At 41.1% G+C, this 19965-nt stretch overlaps 1 protein-coding gene across 5 annotated transcripts in view; it reads right to left on the bottom strand.

The window, feature by feature from the left end:
• FHOD3 (formin homology 2 domain containing 3) overlaps positions 1–17525 on the bottom strand; it is a 376643-nt gene extending 359118 nt beyond the window's left edge. For 2 of the 5 annotated variants that reach the window (XM_077182714.1, XM_077182715.1), the window contains exon 1: positions 16965–17524. In XM_077182714.1, the coding sequence (XP_077038829.1) occupies positions 16965–17129 (165 nt within the window). In that variant the 5' untranslated portion in view covers positions 17130–17524. Of the gene's footprint in view, positions 1–16964 lie in introns of all 5 variants that reach the window. The other 3 variants (XM_077182716.1, XM_077182717.1, XM_054633418.2) reach the window with 3 other exon arrangements.
• Positions 17526–19965: the final 2440 nt, after the last annotated feature.

Genomic DNA, 19965 nt, shown 5'->3' with positions numbered 1-19965 from the left:
GATATCTCAATCCCAACATTAGGCTCCCCTCATTAGCTTTGACAAACAGTGGATTAAAAATTTAATCTGTTGGGCATATGCAGTAACTTTTATGTACTTGTATGCCTTAATGGCCCTGTGAGCTGTGAAGGCAGTAGGGTTCCCTGCTAAGCAAAGGCCAAAATTCAAGCACAGGTTACAGAAACAGCTCTTAAGCCACACAGTTTTGTGAGACACCAAAGCAGAAAACTGATTCCATAAAACAACAACAAGGCTTCCACAGTACAGAGGATCCCATTGCAGAAATGCATATAAGAGAACCTCAGTATATAAATGCATAACATGCCAATGCTAACCCATGCCAAAGGCTAACCCGTGCTTCCCTTCCACTACAGCCTTGGTTCGAATTTAGCTTCAGGTGACACAAGTCAATTTGAGAACATTGGTATATTTCACATAAAACATTCAAGAGATTCTTTTCCCAGGTCATAGACCTTTCAGGTACACTATGATCATCTTTCAAAGAGTGTAATCAAGTCATTCAGCAATTTCTACTCCAGAAAGATCGGCTCTGATTGCTAAACAACGGTGTCATGATGACAAGCTGACTGTGCTTTGGCCTGGTTAGACATAGTGGTTGCTGAAATCTCAACAGGATGTGAAGAGAAAGGAATCCAAGATCATTACTAGCAATGGTTGATTTTCTGCTGGGAGGGTTTTTGATTGACAAACCACTCTGCTGAGTTACCCTTAAACATGTCCAGCTTCCCAAAGAATACTTCTGTATTCTTTGGTAGCAATTCATTTGTTTGTAAAATGCAAAAAATATAAAAAATGCAACAGATTTTATGTAAAGCCTATAGCAGGTTTTGGATGAATTTTATTATAAGCCTAAATGATGGCTTGTGACAAAACAATAATTGTAATACCAAATAAGGGTATTTCCTTTTTCCAGGAAGAAGAAGAAGCAGAAGAACAATCAGATTCAATAGACAAGTACAAACCAGAAGCTGCTTATTCTTATATTATGAATACTGAATAATTTGACAGCATAATGAAAAACACTAACAAAGGGGTAACAGACAACAAAAGTACATAATCACACCAAAAAAAAAGTAGAATAAAGAATGCATACCAGCACTAAATGTTCATTCAGTAATCAAATGACATCTACAATATGACATCTACAATCTATTTGAAAAAAGTACCTCGAGTTTAGATAGTAAAACAATTTCTGTAATTTACACAAGGATAGTGCACAGAAACTTAATGTTTAAGCCATTATTTCACTAAAAAGAGCTCTTGGAAAAATAACATTTGAGAATCCATCTGAGCTGCATATTAAGGCCATGCTCATGGCCCACTATTCCACCACATCCAATTCAAGATGATTCAAACTTAAAAGAAAAATGTCTCCTCTGACCCATATCTAGAAAACCTCAGTGGAAATAGCTAAGCAATTAGGAAAATGGCTTTCAAGTACCAGTCATTGACCACTGTGCTATACAGACACACACAGTAAAATACCAAAAGTACTTATGGTAAGATCCAGAGTCAAAGCTCTAGCCAGCACTGTGTCATCAAGAGCATGAAGAAAATATCCCCACCTTTGACAATTGTCCTGCTATAATCTGTTAAATAACATTAAAATTAATTAAAACACATTTGTGCAGAGAGCACCTTACATGTCTGGAGAGTCTTTCACCACATATGCCAACATGGTGTATTCCTTCAACAGCAAGTATTTTGCAAACAAGTATCTTCCCATCATTCATTTTCTATGTGTCTCCCAAAACTGAAGGTAGCTCAAAAAATCTTGTTATCAAATTAAGGGTTTTTTTTAATATGATATTTTTATTTAGGTTCCTATTTATATGTTGTTTCTTTACTTTCTTCAGTTTAAGTTACTTGAACTGAATAGCAAAAAGATATACTACTTTTTAAACAGAGTTCTTACTCATTATAATAATTTCAAATATCAGTAACATTCTCACAGGAAACATGACAGTTAGAAGACTCTTAGGCCATTAAAAGAAGTACATCCCTAAGGGAAGTCTCATTAACACCTTTCCTGTGTGAAGGATAGGATTCAACATGCCAAAACTAGGGTGACTGCAGATTGCAGCATGGGTCATACTGTCAAACATCACCATTGTCTTATAGGCTGGATTTCTATTTTTAATACAAATGTGGAATGGTCCACATTTATCAGTGACAGCCCTCTCCTTAGAGATGAGAAATGGATACAGATTCCTTCGGGCAAAGGAAACTAAATGTTGAGTCCTGTTCAAAAATCAACTGCTTAAGCAGGTACTGACATGACTGTCCTGACAAATTCCATTAAACTTTTCATCCCAAAAACTTTTTCCAACAAGCATTCAACTAACTACTTTTAAACACATGAGGTTTACACTTGAGACAAAACAGTCCGTCCAGATACAGTTTTATTGCATTAACTGGCATTTTTAGTACATTGGACTAGCATATTAAAACCCTGGCCTAAACATGTTTCACCCAATATACAGTAAAAGCCAGTTTTCCTCACAGCAACTTTAGACACCTGCTGCTCTGACACTTATAAGACCATGATGTAAATATACTTTTTCCTCTGGACAAATAAAACAACTGGGTACCAACTCTCAAATTGTAAAAGTTTTTTCAGGGGCTGGCTGAAGTATAACAGTTAGTTAGGGAAGTTGGATAGACTTCATATCTTTTTCCCTGGCAATAGACGTACTTCTTAAGCTTATTTTCACTTTAGAAAGTTTGAAGAATTTATAGACAACAAAATAATTCCCCTGCCTCCAAATCATAAAACAACAGATCATGTACAAACCTTTTTTCTCCTGAACCAGAACAAAACAAGGTGCAATAAAAGATTGCTTATCGGTTTAGTACTTTATTTTGTACTTTAGAAGACTATGCTAAGGTTGTAATATAACAGTCAAAGGAAAACTGCATAAACAAAACATTTACTGTATAATCTGCAACATCGATGTTGCTATTCAAACATCATGCCAATTTTCCATTAGGAGCCATTCAGCTGAAATGCTTCTCCTGGAATCCCAGGCACTGCTCTCCTCTACCACCCTACTCACTCCTGCACTCAGAGAGACAATGATCCATGCTTCAAAACCTTTCGTTTCTCTGGGAAGATGAAATGGCTATATTCCAAGGAATGATCCAGGAAAGAAAATCTGTTTTGCATTCTTTGTTATACCACAAACATACATGTGCATCCAGGGGTGAGGTAGACTTTCTCTGTATTACAAGGCTTTTGTTTGATTCTTCCTTTTGGTCTAGCATAGCAGCTCTGCCAGTTCTGCCCTTCTATACTGATGTGGTTCAAAGCTTCACCTTTTCTCTACTTCAAACAGAAGCTCTTCACTCAGTGGCCTCAAAAAATTAAAAAATCATCTTTATGTGACCCACTGCAAGCAGGTCTGCAACTAACAGTAAGCCCTACCCAAATGTAAATCATGAATATGGGCAGGAGTAGAAGAAGGCTTTGAATATTACATTGTACTTCATAGCTCAAATGCAATTTCCTTACTTGCTTATCCTTTTGTTAGCACTGGAGATTACAGCCACACCCCTTTTATAGATGGCCCTCCAGAAATTGCTTCTGAGAATCAAGCAATTACAATGCTATTTCTTGCTTTTAAATAACCGTTTTCTTAAAAAAGAACAGACTTTCCTTTTTCTGTTACCTGTATCACATGAAAGGAGCAAGTCCTGGTTACTCAAGACAGCTGTCCCATGCACCAAATGCCCACCACCATAGTCACCCATGAAGAGGAACAAAGTAGTTATCATCAGTCGCCAAAATTTGTCTCTTTGAGGAGGCTGACTCACAGCAAACCACAAACCCACATCAGCTTTAAGCTGAGCTTGTACCTTCTGACATAGCACAGGCTGCAATACTGAAAAACAGAAAGGGGATGGGTAGGAAGAATGAGACATGGCACAAACCACATAGCCTGCTTTGCTACACAGGTCATTGTAATCTCCCAAACACCTCCATGTGTTTGTATAAACACTCTGTGGTTGGGGATTTGCACTCACCTCCCTTCTCCACAAGACAAACAAACTAAACACAGTAATTAGCTACAGCAGCTTCTGATTAAGTAAATAGGGTTTTCCATTTCCATTAGTAGCTCATAAAGGTAGACACTAATATGAGCACAACTCAGGTCATTGCCCAGTGGTGACAGTTTTACAGTCAAGCCAAAGGTTCCACTGCAACAGCAAACATCAGTCAAATTCCCTAGTAGGACAGGCACAAGTTCACACAGCTACGCTGTTACAGGCTATGTAAGAACATCTAAGTCAAATCACTCAGACTTGCCCAAGCAGCTAATTAGAACTTCTCACAACAAAGCCCATCAATATTTAACAGAGATATCCAAAAATAAACAAGGGGTTTGGTTTGCTAGAACAGATTGTCCTACAAAATATCTTGACATAACACCTATTCAAGTTACAAGTGACAAAGTGCAGTCTACAATAGATACTAAATTTGGCTGGCAACCTGCTCATGATTGTATTCTTGCTTCTGGGCCAGGAAAGCTTTATAGACTTCCTTTCATTTCTTATCATGTACCCTCATCCTACTCCATCAGTCTTTGGTTGTCTCAAAAATCTGCCTTCAAAAATAACTTGAACCATACAACTTATTAGTAGCCACATGGAAATACAGCACAAAATCAGTCACTTTATTTAAACTGTCAAACATCCAGCTGATTAAAAAGTACCACAGGGGCATGGCTTCAATAATAACCTCCTATGACTCACCTATAGAACACTTCAGCCTTGACTTATTTTGAAGAAATGGACAAATAATCAACATGAGAAAACAAAGGTAGGATTAATATTACTTTGATTGCAGTTACATATACACACAAATGTCCAAGAAGGTAATCTTTTTACAGTAATTATTTGTAGCTTACTTTCCCTTCCCTGATTTTAACAATTAAACACAGAGACTTAGTACCCATCAGCCTTTATCCCATGGTTGGTCCTGCAGAGGAATTCAGTGAGGAAAAAGGCTGATTTTTTTTTCCTTTTTGAGTATTTCTGCAAACCATAATTTATGAATTGGTGCTTAATTATCTCAGACATTTAGATTACTCTTCATTTCAAGAAATCTAATTTGGTGAATGAAGAACATGAAAGTATAATTTCAATCAATCTCCCTTGAAACTTCTTAAAATAACACTAGCTGATGACTACTCACAAGATAGTAAGCTATTTCTCTCTTCTCAGCTGCATATATCTTTCGGAAATATTTGTTGGAATATCAGTGACAAACTGTAATAACATAAAGGAAGTAAATATAGTTCAACTTACACTGCACTGAAAAATATTTCTAATCTCCTTTTTGTCACTCAAATCACACCTAACTGTAATGATTTCCAAATGCTATGGTCTATTACCAGTGGCTTTCCCACAGAAGCAACATCAATCTAAAGAATGGGTTTAAGACAAGGACATTCTTTCAACAGCCTACCAGAACTATAGAAGAATAGTATAGTAGGTCATTTATTTGAGCTAAAATCATGTGAGCCAAATTCATCAAGTTAAGAAAATACCTTCTTCAAGCATTAAACCCTAGAAATCATGGGACAGCATTCTGCCTATGGCCTTTGTCAACTTTTAATTATGTCATGTTACCAACAGACTGCTAAAGCAGAGTGCAAGTGATAGCACACAGCATGTCTGAGTACAGCCTATTTTTAGTCTGCAATTCAATCAGCACTCTTACAATGGCAAGGATTACAGTCCAAGACAGCCACATTGCTGTATATAGGCCAATGCAATTACATGTTGAAACATGTTGAGAGAACGTGGTGGCAAACTGGAGTCAGTGTTGGGAGGAGGCACACCAGACACACAGCTGCTCCATGGTAGCTGATGTCTTTACTGGCAGAGCCCACGCTCCCATCTCACCCATCTTTGTTAACAGACCACAAAGGAAAACATTGGAACAAATGACAGTTTTACACCAATTCCTTTCAATATGATTTACCACTTATGAAAGACAGACAACATTTTGGCAATCTTGAAAATCAATATCCTTCTACCTTCATTGGCAGGTGTTCAGAAACATTTAGCTTTGCCAACTCTGAGCAGCCCCCTTCAATCTTGCCTGAGAATGCTGCCACTGAAGAGACAACTCTGTCTTCATTCTGGCTCTCCTGAACTCTTGTGCTGAGGTAGCAGTTACAACATTTGCAAGGATGCTTTTAAATAGCTGTCTTTCATAATACAGAAAAGAAAAATTAAGATTTTCAAGCCAATATATTTTTACACATTCAAATGCTAACTCTTAATTAAAAATGTTACACTCTTGTTGTGCTTTTAATCTTCAGGAGTCACATTTCAGGCTTTTCCCATCCAACTATACAGACATTTAAAAAAAAAAAATGAAATGAACCTTGCTGTGTAACAGACAAGATCAGACTTAGGACCTATAGGACTTAATGCTTTGAAACTATCAAAACAAAAACAGGTGACCCCACAATACAATCATTTGTTCTTTAGGACACAGTTAAATGATTCATCAAACAATAAAGACTTTCGTACACTAAAACTGGCTGAATACTAATCAATGACATGAGGAAGCTTATGGCTGTGTTCCATTACCAGTTTACCAGGACCAATAATTTTTTTTTTTATACAGCCTCTGAAAGTAGCCTAAATAGTATCCTATTCCTCTTCATCTTTATACAAATGATCACTAGGAAACACTTCCTTCAAACCCCTTGATGAAAGAGAGAAAAATACTAAAAGGAACACTTACATATTCTGAGGACTTTCAAGCCAAACACTTATATAAGTTATGGGCACATCTAATTAGCAAAGAAAGAATCCTGTATCTTGAGATAATTCTCTCCATTATAAAAAGCTCCTAGATTTCAAACTTACAACAGGTGGACATTTCTCAAAAGGGCACATTTTTGAGTGCTGATCACTTTCCTTTAGCAAGATGAAATGAAGGCACCAAAAAAACAGATTCAGAGTCTCTGAACAATAAGTTCAGAAACTCAAAGATATGGGCACACCCTAGGCTTGACATAAATTCACAGTGATAACTGGTGGCTTTTTCATCCACATTTCAAAACTAAGCAAAAAAACAATATTAAGAAGACAGAAAACCTAAAATCATTTTAGGTTTTAAAAAATTCAGCAGCATCTGAACTGAGACACCCATCTTAAGCCTCAGAAACTACACTTTAACTTCTAAGAGATGAAGATTTTCTTCCACCACTTTCCCCCACAACTCTCAGCTTTGTCAGAAAAATGACTCATTTTTCTTCCCAGACAGGGCTCAGTCTAGAAAAAGCATAACAACAGTAATGGACACATAAGGCAGAATAACATACAGTAACGACACCATACAGTAGCTGAAACAATACTGCAGACAAATTGACTTTTTAATTAGGCTAAAAAAAGCAACAATTGAAATCAGCATCTAAACAAGAACACATTTATGTCTACAAGGCAAGTATAACAAATCTAAGTGCATTAATTGCAGTTATTAAAGCTTACTTCTGTGCAAAAAATAAAGGGGACATAACAAGTAAAATAATGAGCAATACTACAGTATAAAGTGAAGGCTGTATATAAGACTCTACAGGAATGCTCAGGTCACAGGCAAACACAACTGTGGATACTTAACCCAGAAGAGTTGCATTTCTTTCTGCCTTGTGTAGTCAGAGACAAAAACACCTCATGCACTATGATCAAACCAGAACAAAATATTCACAGTAAGATGAGACCCCTTCAGCTGTGACCAGCAATGATCATTGCAATACATTAATCATTTAGAATGTTCATATAGGATAAATCAGTCACGTCCGTCTGAAATAAAATACACTGCTTTTCCACCTGTGAATGAAGCCTGCCTGCCTTACTCATAATCACTGGGATTGCAGGTTGCTTGCATTTATAACTGAAGCTCAAATCAACAAGTAGCATGGTAGAGTACTTGAAAGAGAATAATGAAAACACTAAAATAACACACATAGAGACTGAAAAGCACAAACAGTGTAATTTAGCAGCACCTTTTCTTCCACAGTAACACTTTTTTTTTTACAAAACACCTATTTTCAAATACATTACAATTTCCTATAAAGATGCCTAAAGGAAGGAGTGTGATGAAATATGCCTCATGAGAGGGACTTCTGAATTTCAGAAAGCCTTAGGACCAGCACAGTTCCATAACGAGATATACGTGAATCTGCATCTCCTTGGAACACACCACTATAAAGCTTCCCAGTCCCTGCCTTTTTTGAAGGTGACCAACTTTAACAAAAATAAGTAAACCCAAACCAAAACACAAAGAAAATCCTGCAAATTCACTTACTTTTTATAGACAATAGTCAGACAATGAGGTCCTTCCTGCCTGTGAGGCAGAGCAGCACAGAAAAATCTTACAATTTCAGGAATCTGGAACAGGTATCCTTAATTCTCTGCCTGGCAAACCTGGAAGGGTCTTCCATAAGAGAGACACCAAGATCTCCTTTAAAGAGGGCAGAGGACTCAAGATTTTCACAAGCCGAGTCCCTCACAATGCTAGAGCTGAAGGGGAAAATAACAACCCTTTGTGTGTGGAGTCAAAGGTCATGCTCCAGGGCCAGCTGCTGCAGTATGGGAATAAACAGAGCATAGATATGTGGGTTTTTTCTGATTTCTTCACTACCCGTAAAATGCCAAGTTTTTCCAAGTACTAGAAGTCTATTAATGTCTACCCCATAGCCAGAATGGGTTCATCACCGGCACTTAGAGAAAACTCAGAACTTTAATTCCACACTGAGAAAAAACAGGCACAAGACCATATTTGGCATATCACTAGCACAGATGAGATTCCTGTTGGTTTTCTGATTGCACACTCCACTATTACATTCATTCCTTGCAAGCCTTGCAGTAATGAAGTAAGAAAGCAGACACAATGTGCTTTTTCAACTAGCTTTACCTGGCATATGACACTCAGATAAGCAACCTGGCTGGCACAGCTGTGAGAGCTACAAGTGCCTTTTTTGCCAGCCCCCAAATCATGTCAGGTGGTTCACACTGAACACACAGAGAAAGCCCACCAGACAGAGTCCAGGGACTTCATCTTCTCCTTGTCAATAACAAAGCCATCCCAAAAAAAACTAACCACAAAATCCACAGGCACCTCACCAGCAGTAGGAGCAGCTACTTTACCTCTGATGATGCTACCTGGGGCTGCAATAGTATATTTACAATTCTAAAGAAAATACTTTCTCAATTTCACTTACAAAGGTTGAAGGGCCCATTAGTAAACCTGAAGCAGCTAGCTTCAAGGAACAGCACTGAAATATCCCTCATTTTTATTTTTTAACTAATATGAAAGTTGCTTAAAACTATCTTTTTAACTGGCATAGTCTGTAGCTTCTAGAAGATAAGAAACACAGAAACCATGATGAAAGTAAACTTACTTTCTTTCCTAAATAGGGAAATACACCCTATCTGTAAGTGCATTTTATTCCAATATAATCATGCATGCTGTGTACAAGAGGAAAAGTGTATTGCTTTATCCGTATCACTAGAGTTAAAGCAATACAACTGCACAAGATACTGCTTACTTTTGTGGCTGATGAACATAAAGCTTCAAGCCATACACAACCCCCCACTACTGCATGTAACCTAACATACCTGATTTTACTTTGTATTACATCTTGCTTACTTATGCAGCTTCTTCTTATCATCCAGAAACTAAGAGTTTAATTGTTAGTAAACACAAGAGTTTAATTGTTGGTAAACACAAGACAACACTGTCTGTTTCATTTTTCCAAGTATATATATTTTGTCATACAAACTCCTCTAGAACTAAAAGATGAAGCTGCTTTTCCAGTCACCCCAATCCTTTCTATTCAGCCTAATGATCACTACCATGTAAAATGATGACCGAAATGACCAAAAGATTAATACTAATGCATGCATTGACCATATTTAACGATAGCAACTAGGCATGCAGGACCAAAATTAGCAATTCTCCAGGATTCTGTGGAATAAAATAAATAAATATCCTTCTCACAAAATAGACAGAGGATCAGTTGAGAAGTATGACTACTAAAGTCAAACAGTCATACTGAAAGTAAAGGAAAAAGTCTAAGCTTTTTTTTTTTTTTTTTTTAAGCATCCTTAAAATGCTGGGAATGACAGAATTACTCCTTTTTAACTTGGAAATTGGAAACTGCAATGCATTTTTGTGGTATATATGTGTTGAGCTGATGACGTGGCCAGTCTTCAATAGTTTCATATGCCAGACAGTTGCAGATGTTTCTAGGTAGCTAGGCTTACTAGAGAGCTCACTGCTACTATTGTCCCAACTTGTTCCACTGCTAAAAATATGTAACAACATTCCTTGCTGTCTTATTAGTAACTGTAATACAATATAAAGTTAATATTAATATAACACAATCCAGGTTGTGTGGAAAGTGATGACAGAGGTGTAAGTAGCTGGCACTCTTTCCTCTGAGCTGGTAATGAAGTAATATCTTAGCACATGGGTTCAGCCTACTGAAGCAGCATTTACCAAAAGAGCTGTATAGCCCCAGCCCAGACCACTTCGCATCACTCAGAAATACAAAACACCTTTAGAAAGAGTAGAGAGGTACCAACCTGTCCTGGCTGAACTCCAGCCAGAGAAATGGACTGTAAAACCAAGTAGGGTTGTCATCAGTGACAATGTGATGGATGGGTGAGTTACAGCCCAGCTGCCTTGCATACATTTGCACAAAGGCTGTAACGCTCATCGCTCATCGTCACAACCCAGCGAGTGAGATCAGACAGAAAGAAAAGGGATTCTCATTTAGACCCTAATTACTGGCAAGGCAGGATGGCTGTGGATGCACTAGGAAGTGAAAACTCTTATAAAACTTCTGTGAGAACTTTTGTGAAAACTTTTGTTCTTATTTGGAACAACACAGGAAGAGGAGATTGCAACAGGCCAAGTCCCACATATCTGACTATTCCTTTACCAACATAGATATGAACTGCAGTCATCTTAGTTTCTTGCTCGGTTAATCCACTAGTAATCTTTACACAAGAAGAATTTGGATAAAATGAGGTATCTACAAACTGGTTTTGAGAGCAAGCATCAAAAATTGGAACTGCAAGTACGAGATTTGTGGTAGGATAACAGCAAGGTCAGACTTCTTCCTATTGATCTCCTTTCTTTGACTAAGAATTTCCAGAAAACACAGGGTGATGATGTGAGTTTCCAGAGGCTGTATCTGACCAATCTGTGATCTAAAAATTTAGTGGAATCCTGAGAACTACCAGTACACTTGCTCCTATCAGTCTTGACACAGACCTCTACAAAGGCTCTTGAGCTATGATCAGCCAAACTCAGTGACCTGCAAGAGAGGTGTCAAAGTCAGGAACTGAGTCTCTGGGATAGATAGATAGATAGATAGATAGATAGATAGATAGATAGATAGATAGATAGATAGATAGATAGATAGATAGATAGATTTGTGCCCCTGATTTTACAACACAGCTTTTAAGCCCAGATCAAACAACTGAACTGAACTGCAACTTGCCCAAACCATAACTTGTCAGAAGAACCTTGCAAGAACTTCAAAGTCCTCTTATCTTAAACTCCAGAAGCAAAGCCAGGCATTTGACAATTACTTTGTATCTGTTCTACGGGTATTTCTTCTCCTTTGAAGGCCCACACCACAGAAGACAGTCAGCTGGTGGAGACTGAGAAGCTTTTCACAGTTGTATTTTAGGGCAGGTGTTTATACTCCCCCAGAAAAGTGTGCTTCACAGAGGACTCTGATGCAGCTTGTGCTGTCAAGTCAGGAGACAGAGCAGTATCCTACCCTGCTCTGCCCTCATAAATAATTCCCTATAAAATTTGAGCATATGTGTCTGCTACAGGATCAATCTCTTGAAGCTCAGGAATTTGTCAGCTCCAGAAATACTTACTAGAGTCGTAACACTTTGGAAATCTTTTGGAAACAACCTTTGTGTTAAATCCCCTCTCCTCTCAAAGGATGAAAAAAGGCAGATGTCCACCTGCCTCAGGCAGAATAAGAAAGACCTATGCGTCTTGACAGCCCTCAACTAAAATATTTCCCAGTCCTCAGCAGCAACACTTGCAGAAGATACCAGCCAGTTTCCCTTAGGTGTGGGTTCATTTTCCCTGGGAAAATGACAATATTCCAGTTTCCATCTTCTATTCTTCAGCTCCCATTAACAACATAATGACTAACCCAAAAATGCTCTCTTCAGAGAAGAGAAATGTTCTCTTCAGCTGCTCTTTACCAGTACCTACATCAGGATACAAACCACACTTTCTTCTTTTTCTGCCTAGCCTCTGTGGACCAATGCATTATTATTTAATGCCAAGGAAACCCAGGGAAGAGGAGCCAGCTGGTAGGCTTACTGCTCTCAGAAAACCTGAGGCTGCTGCCAGGGTATAGCCTGGCACTGAGTTCAATGCCAGAGCTGAGCTCCATGCCAGGACACAACCAGTGGAACTATTCCTGCTATCAGTTTACATCACACCATGCCTCAGAGTGAGCCCTGGCTTAAATGTAGGGCTAAATCACGGCAGCTGAAGACGGAAATGTGGATGGCTTCTTTATGAATGAAACTCCCAAACCCCTCTAGCACTCACTGGATTTATTTGCTTATACCACTGTTTTCTGAATGACATGTTCCTAATTACAAATTCTTGGAAGGCATTTAAACACAGAAGTTGTCTCCAGCTTTCTCAGAGGGAACAGGACATCAAAACAATTATCCTTATCACACTATAACTCTCCTTTACATTGTCTCCCACCAGTACCCCATATGGAAAGATTTTTTTTGTTGTTGCTTTCCATTGTCACATAAACTATTTCAATTACATTTTCTTGATAAATTAGGCAGTGTGGCATCCTATTATTGTAAAGATGTATTTCTTACAGAGCTGCCTCAAGACTGGACACTACTGTGGCATGTGAAAACAGACTATGGCAACATACTCAGCATGCTGTAATTATGTGAATAAGTTATAATGAAGAAGATCTCTAAAAAAAGCACACCACTTGACATTGGCCATGTATATATAGCTACTCTCCTGAGCGACCCTATGTCAGCAAGTTATAAGTATCAAGTAACTCAAAGCAATTCAAAACCAACAAACCCAACGTACCGAATTAGATTCAAAGAGCATTATTGGCACAGGGCCTGAGCCACAAATTTAGACCCAGTTCTGAATTTTCCCAAGGTTCACAGAAATGGCCAAAAGGGACATCTGAAGTCAGAGTCCAAACTAGATCCAGTTCTACTTCATACAACAGACAGTAAGAGTGACCTAAAATCCTCGTGAACAATAAAAGCCAAATTCAAAATGGCACCTTAGGCAGCCAAATCAATATAGGCAAACCACAAAAACTCTGCAACGTGGCATACTTACTAAGCAAGAATTTGTAAATGTCGCTAAAATACTATAACAGAATTTGTGGTACTTCATTGCATTGTCAGCTAGGATAGTGTGTTACCATCTAGGACCAAATCACTCATAACCACAGGGGATAGCTGAAACAAGCATTCCTGATGACAGTGTCCTGCCCCATGAGGCTCAGTGTGCATGCCAGACAGAGCTGAGCACAACCCAGTGAACAACAAGCTGCTGTATCCAGAGATATGGATGTAGAGAAAAGTATGTGCACAGAGAGAAGCAGGGAAAAAAAGAGGAAGGAGGATACAATTAGGCACCCAATCCCAAGTGAAAGAAAGATTGGAGGGACTCTTCTTATCGGTTTTCCCTATCAACCAGCTTAGGTACTCCACATTATTCAGGGTTGTAAAGACCATCCCAGACATTATTCTCAGAACTCAGTTTCTTAACTTCCCAGTGAACCTGCATAAGGATCTAAAAACATTGCTGCTCAGAAGAGAGAGTATAGATCTAGACTTGCATCCTAACTCAAGTAGAAGTGTGAGTTTAAAGAAAAGAAGAAGTAAAACCAACATGCAAAATAGAGTTGTACTTTCAAAGAACTAGAGTGAAGAAATCCTGCCCTTTGGAATCAAGCAAGAACATCTGTTGGTTACAAAAAAGCTACTAATGACATACTATGACAGGTCCGAATGTCAAAGCATTTTTAGTTTACTTTTTAAATGGTTTTCTTAATAATTATTTATAATGTTTAACTTAAAATGACTTGCAGTATACAAGTTGTCTTACTAACTACAAAAATACCACCGTCACTACACTGTCGTCATTACTAATTTCAAGACAGCAATGGCGAAATCTGACCCCACTGAAGTGAGCTGGATTCCTGACACTGACTTCATCCTATCAAGTGCTTCCCATAGCAGTAGATCATCTAAAAGATGTGCAAATCATCCAGTGGTGTGAAGGCAACAAGCTGGCAGCTCTCTTCAGAGAGTAAGTGAATGTTCACCCAAGTCAAGAGCTGGCAACTTAAAACTCGCTGGAAAAAAAGCATAATGCTGATCATTCAAACCTGCTGGCAAAAAGGCCACCAGTTTATAAAACTTCAGAAATTATTTAGGAACACATTGGTGTTCCTATGCATTTCATCATCATCATCATCATCATCATAGAAAGGCTTGGGTTGCAAGAGACCTTAAAGTTGCAACTCTTCTGCCATGGGCAGGGACACCATTTGAGCTAGAAACTCCTAGGTCTGTTTCAAGATATTTTGCTCTAGTCACCGTGATGATACTAAATGGACCCTCAATCCATTAGCTCAGCAATTTTCAAAGTTATTAATCAATCAAACCTCAGATGCATTGATGTGAACCGACACCTGAATTTCAACCTATGCTTCACTTTGACAGCTGCATTCCTCTGAGATCAGAATTTGCCCTAATCTCTGGGTGAAATGGAGCAAAATTCTTCTTAGTCAAATAATGTGGTGATCTTCTATTGACCAGTGAATATGGTCTTGAGGAAAGGCCACAGAAAGAATATGCCCACCTCCCAAAAAAAAAAAAAAAACAAAAACAGAAGAAAGCAACACAAATCAGTTTATTTTACAGAATTACAGGTACAAAGATGTAATGCCAAACACAGAAATGCTGCCCTGACTGCAAGTGCAAACACGGAACTAAGCTTTCATTATAATGAATAAAGGTAAACAAGCCTAATCAACCAACCCTTTTTTTTTACCTGGTAGAAGCCAAGAGATAGCCAAGAGACATAATTAAAGCAGAAATAGGAGGCCCTGCAAACACAAAGGTAACTGTAACCATGTAAGCAGATTTCAATGAGCCTGCTTACACCCTCACAACGGAAACAAAGTATTTGGAAGAGCCAGAACCGCAGATTAACAACTCACTGGGCCAGGACTTGCCTCTAGCAGAGCAGCTATCTTTCAATAGCCAGGTTTACAGCACCTCTAGGGACACAGGCCATCTCTCACCCCAACTCTCTGCAACTCCACTTTCCAAACATTAATTAAACTTGAGAAATGCTGCACGCAGAAAGACTGGGCAGGAGTGAAGCATATACAAGTGGCTATGGATTTTGGCTGGCTCCTAAGACGCTAAACCAAGTTGGTGGTGGTGTTAGTATAAAAAGTTATAAAAAATTGTCAGGGAAGTATTCAAACCAAAGCAAAACATAACAAAGTGAAATATTGCTGAAAATGAAGTTGAATTAACTCTAAATCCATATTTTAAACTATCTTTTTATTCACTTCATTTGGTGTCAGAATCCATCTTGCCTTTCTTTTAATTAGCTCTAACTCCAAAAAAAAAAAGCCTCCCATGAAAACAATGGGACCACTCTCTGAATTGAGGACGACTGAGCACATGAAAACAGAATTGACCCAGCGCACCAAGAGCTTCCAAAGTTTTTGTGCTTTAGGCAGAGCTCTGTTCACTGGATGCTGTATCCTTGGCAACTATTATGCGAGGAAACCGTTCTACAAATGCAAAACTTCTGTCTGCTCCATGAGCTTTTCTCTGAAATACTTTTATGGGGTTTTGGATATCCTTAAATCTAAGGGGACACACAGCCCTTTGTCATCTTTCTGCAGGCTCCCATGAGCATAATACAACAAGTGATGTTAAGAGAGTATTTTCCTCCCACTTCATCACAGAGCAAATAAAACTTTTACAACTTTAACTTTGTAGAAAAAAAAAAAAGTGGGCATTTTTTCCTTTCTTCTTCAGTGCACTCTGCAGAACTAATGTGCAGATACAAGATAATAATGAAAAGACATTATTATTATGCCAATCAATGGCATTGCTTTGAAAACCAAAAATTCAAGGATAATGCTCGGGTGCCTGATTTCAAGAGCAGAGCTACAAATGCCAGCACACGTTAGAAGAAGCATGCAAGAAGAGATAGGTAAGACTTGACAAGGGCCATGCTGCAGTTCTTCGCAAGAGGGACTAATAGCACCGATTGTTTCAAGGGCAGCAGACGCTGCTATTTTTACCAAAGCCCCGGCTGGAACTGCCTGGCTCATTAAATCTCAACCAGGCAAAGCCCGGGTCTTGTCGGCGCGACCGTGCCCGGCTGGCCCGACACACCACGTTATCCCGCAGTATCCTCAGATACCCAGGCAACGCTAGCGAAGGACAGGCACCGAGTACTTGATACCCAACTTGGCCTTTGGTTTGATGAGGTTTTTCTTCTCCTAGGGAAATAGTGAGGCAGCTACAGCTAAAGCAGAGGCGGTAGCTGCCCTTGAGAGCGTTTGGGAACGCGGGAGAGCAGCAGAGGGAACCCCTCCGCCGTCCCCCGGGGCCTCTCTCCAGGACTTAGGGAGATGCCGATACTGCCGGGGCTAAGGATAGCGCCGGCAGAGGCAGGGGAGCCGGCGGGGCAGCCCCGCCGCCGGGCTTGGAGCCCTGGCTGCCGCCCCGCAGGGGCCGGGGGCCGCCCGCCGGCCTCCGCTCCCCGCTGCCGGGCGCTTGCGGAGAGGCCGCTGACCTTCCCCGGTGCCCCCCACTCACTCGCCCCTGCCCTCCCCCGGTACCTTCTGCGGGGCGCGGAGGAGGCGGTGCACCCCGGCCAGCTGGGTGGCGAGCGGGATGTCCTCCCGGAAGGTGTACAGCGGCGGCCGGGTGGGCTCAGGGAAGTTGGTGCTGTTGAAGGGGTCGGTGTCATCCAGCAGCTGCACCCGGCACACCAGCGTGGCCATGGCGCATCCATCCACCGCCGCGGCCGGGCGCGGGCGGGGAGCGGCACCCCCAAGTCACCGGCACCGAGGTGCTGCCTGCGCGCCCGCCGCCGGCTGCGAGCGGCACTCCCTTCCCCGGCGCAGCCTGGCCGGCCGCCGGCAGCCTCTCCCCCCGGCTCCCCGAGCGAGCGCCGGCCGCCTCACAGCCGCCGCGCCTCGGGGAGGCGGCCCATGGCCCCTTCCCCGCCGGGATCCACGAGTGCGAGCGCGCTTCAGGCCGAGCGAGGAGGAGGAGGCGGCGCCGGAGCCGCGGGGCGCGGGCAGAGCGGCAGCAGCGGCGGCGGCGGCGGCAGCAGCTCCCCCATTCCCCGCCGCTGCGCGCCGAGCGGGCAGCGGGAATGCCGTGGTCGGCACGCGCAGCCCCCAGGCCGCGCGCAGGGCCCGCAGCGCCCCCGCGCGGCCGCGCGCTGCCGCCCCGCCTCCCCCGGCCTGAGGAGACCTCCCCGCGGCCGGGCGGGAAGGGAGAACTCCCGGGATAGCCCCCGCCTCCGCCGGCCTCCGCGGGCACGGAGCACGCACCGAGAGCGCCAGAGAGAGTGAGAGGGGGCCAGCGGCACCCCGGGCACGGAGACACACACCGAGAGGGCCAGAGAGAAGGAGAGGGGCCAGCGGGCCCGCCGGCCGCGCCCGCTGCATCACCCTTGGCTCCCGGCAACAGGGCGCGTGTACTGAGCTCGGTGTTGCTGTCACAAACATCCCAGATGTCCTAAATATTAAGTGTACTATTTACCCCGTTCCAAATAAAAGCTTTTTTAAAAATACCCCCCTTAACATTTTTTTTAAAAAGAAAAAAAATTAAAAAAAAAAACGGAGAAAAAAAGTTTTAGAAACCTACCTGAAACATGGGTCTTCTTTAGAAACTCATCTGAAACCTGGGTATTCCTTAGAAACTGACCTGTAATGTAGGTATTCTTTAGAAATTGACCTGAAACCTTGTGGGTATTCGACACAAGATCGTTTTTCTGTATTTGTACGAAACCCTTTCTGCCATTAGGATTGTGCATACCCGGGGTTCATTTGGCTTCTCGGAGCATAGGGCCTGGGCAGACTTCCCATCCCAGACAGGAGACTGCCTGTTTTTGCATCTTGGCTCTCTCTTGCCTTAGGCCTGCTCTTTCTTTCTTTCAGGGGAAAATGGAGACAAAGTGCCGAGCCCCTGGGTGGGCACAGGGCAGAGCACTGCACTCTTCGCTCTTGGAGGTGAATCTGTGCTCTGTCTGCAACCTCCTGGCTGGGGATTCAGGATGCACACCCTGGTCTTCACTCTTGGGGGCACGGGGTGTAGGAAGAGCCATGAAATAAGTCACAGGTGAAATACAGAGAGTGAAAGTTCTCCCCTGTGAGAATGGCTGCATTTGCACAGGCTAAGTATCTGCCCAAGAGGATGCCCCATGCTTTAAAGCCATGGTTTATAACCTTTTATCCTTCACAGACTGGCCTGTGGGGCAAGACCTGAAGGGCTGTGAGAACTGGGGGCTTTACCACAGAAATGTGTCTTAGGCAAGAAAGTATGACCTCTAGATCATAGTGTTTGCATGAAGCAACAGTTTCCTCCCAAAATGATTACTGTCTTGGGAGTATTTGTCAGAACTGAGACAAAAGGGGATTTCTGTCCACACATGGTCTGTCCTTCTGTTTCTGTTATTCTTGGGACTAACTTGTCATGGTTCAGTTTTGCCAGCAGTTATGCATATTTTCAGAAAAGAGAAGTTGTATGTGGTTGCGATTTTTGCATCTAATTAATTTAAAATTCCTATTTGGCAAAGAAATCTGTTTCACATCTCCTCTAGTAACAGGAAGTAAGTTTCTAGAGAAAATAGTACTGCTGTATATCTGTCCGCTTATTTATGTTATATATTTTTGTCACTATGTGAAGTGAAGGTTAAACAAGGTATTTTGGTTTTCTTAATCATAATTTGTTAAATTGCCATTCAACTTCCATTTTTGTAAAGCAAATTTCTACATTTGCTGCTAATAAGTGGTTAATATGAGGTGGCATAAGATTGCCATCCTTGCTATTCATTGTATTAACCCTGACTTTTTGTAAATTAAAATCTGGCACTTGCCTCATTGCAGAGGTATTAATAATTGGAGGGCAGTTTTAAATAAATCATGGAAGCCAAGATTTTGAATAGAATCTATGTGACAGCATCAGCTTCTCTTTCATCCAGTACTGGAAAATGAAAGCAAAGGATGGCTGCAATCCTTGGAGCTAACAGAGATCAGATAACTCTGAAGCTCAACATCTAGCCACAGACTCTAAATCCCATAAGGAAGAATTATTACTTGCATGTTGTGGTCATCAACTGGATTTCCAAATACAAGGTGGCCAGTGGAGATACATTTTATGACCAAGATGGAAGGAAAATAGAGCAATCCAACCATCAAAGCATCCTGAGTTAGCCAGAGCTTTTTTACAATTATTTCTTAATTGTAAACACCCCCAAACCACTATAAGGCTATGAATTTCAAAATCTGGGTTTTACTTGAATTTTAATTCACTTTATACAGGTAGAAAGAGAAAACAAATCTGCTGGATGAAACAGAATAACATTACAAGGTCCATAAGTTTGAGTGTAGAGGGAGAGATACACACCTAAATTCTACATTTGAATATTTTCCCACCTTTCTACATATTTTTCAGGGGCCTTCTGAATCTGCAGTCTCTTCTCATCAGCCTAAGCCAGGGCTGTACATAGTTTGCTCCCTCCTCTTCCAGTCACCAGTTTATGATTTTGCTGCAAAGCTGTACCTTTAAAAAGTCCTTTCCCCACTCACTGCCTGCTTTTGCAGACTG

This window comes from Agelaius phoeniceus, chromosome 1 (genome assembly GCF_051311805.1).
Source record: "Agelaius phoeniceus isolate bAgePho1 chromosome 1, bAgePho1.hap1, whole genome shotgun sequence".
Taxonomy (NCBI): Eukaryota; Metazoa; Chordata; class Aves; order Passeriformes; family Icteridae; genus Agelaius; species Agelaius phoeniceus.
Note: the sequence above shows the minus strand (reverse complement) of the source record. Positions and strands in the feature narration are given on the sequence as shown.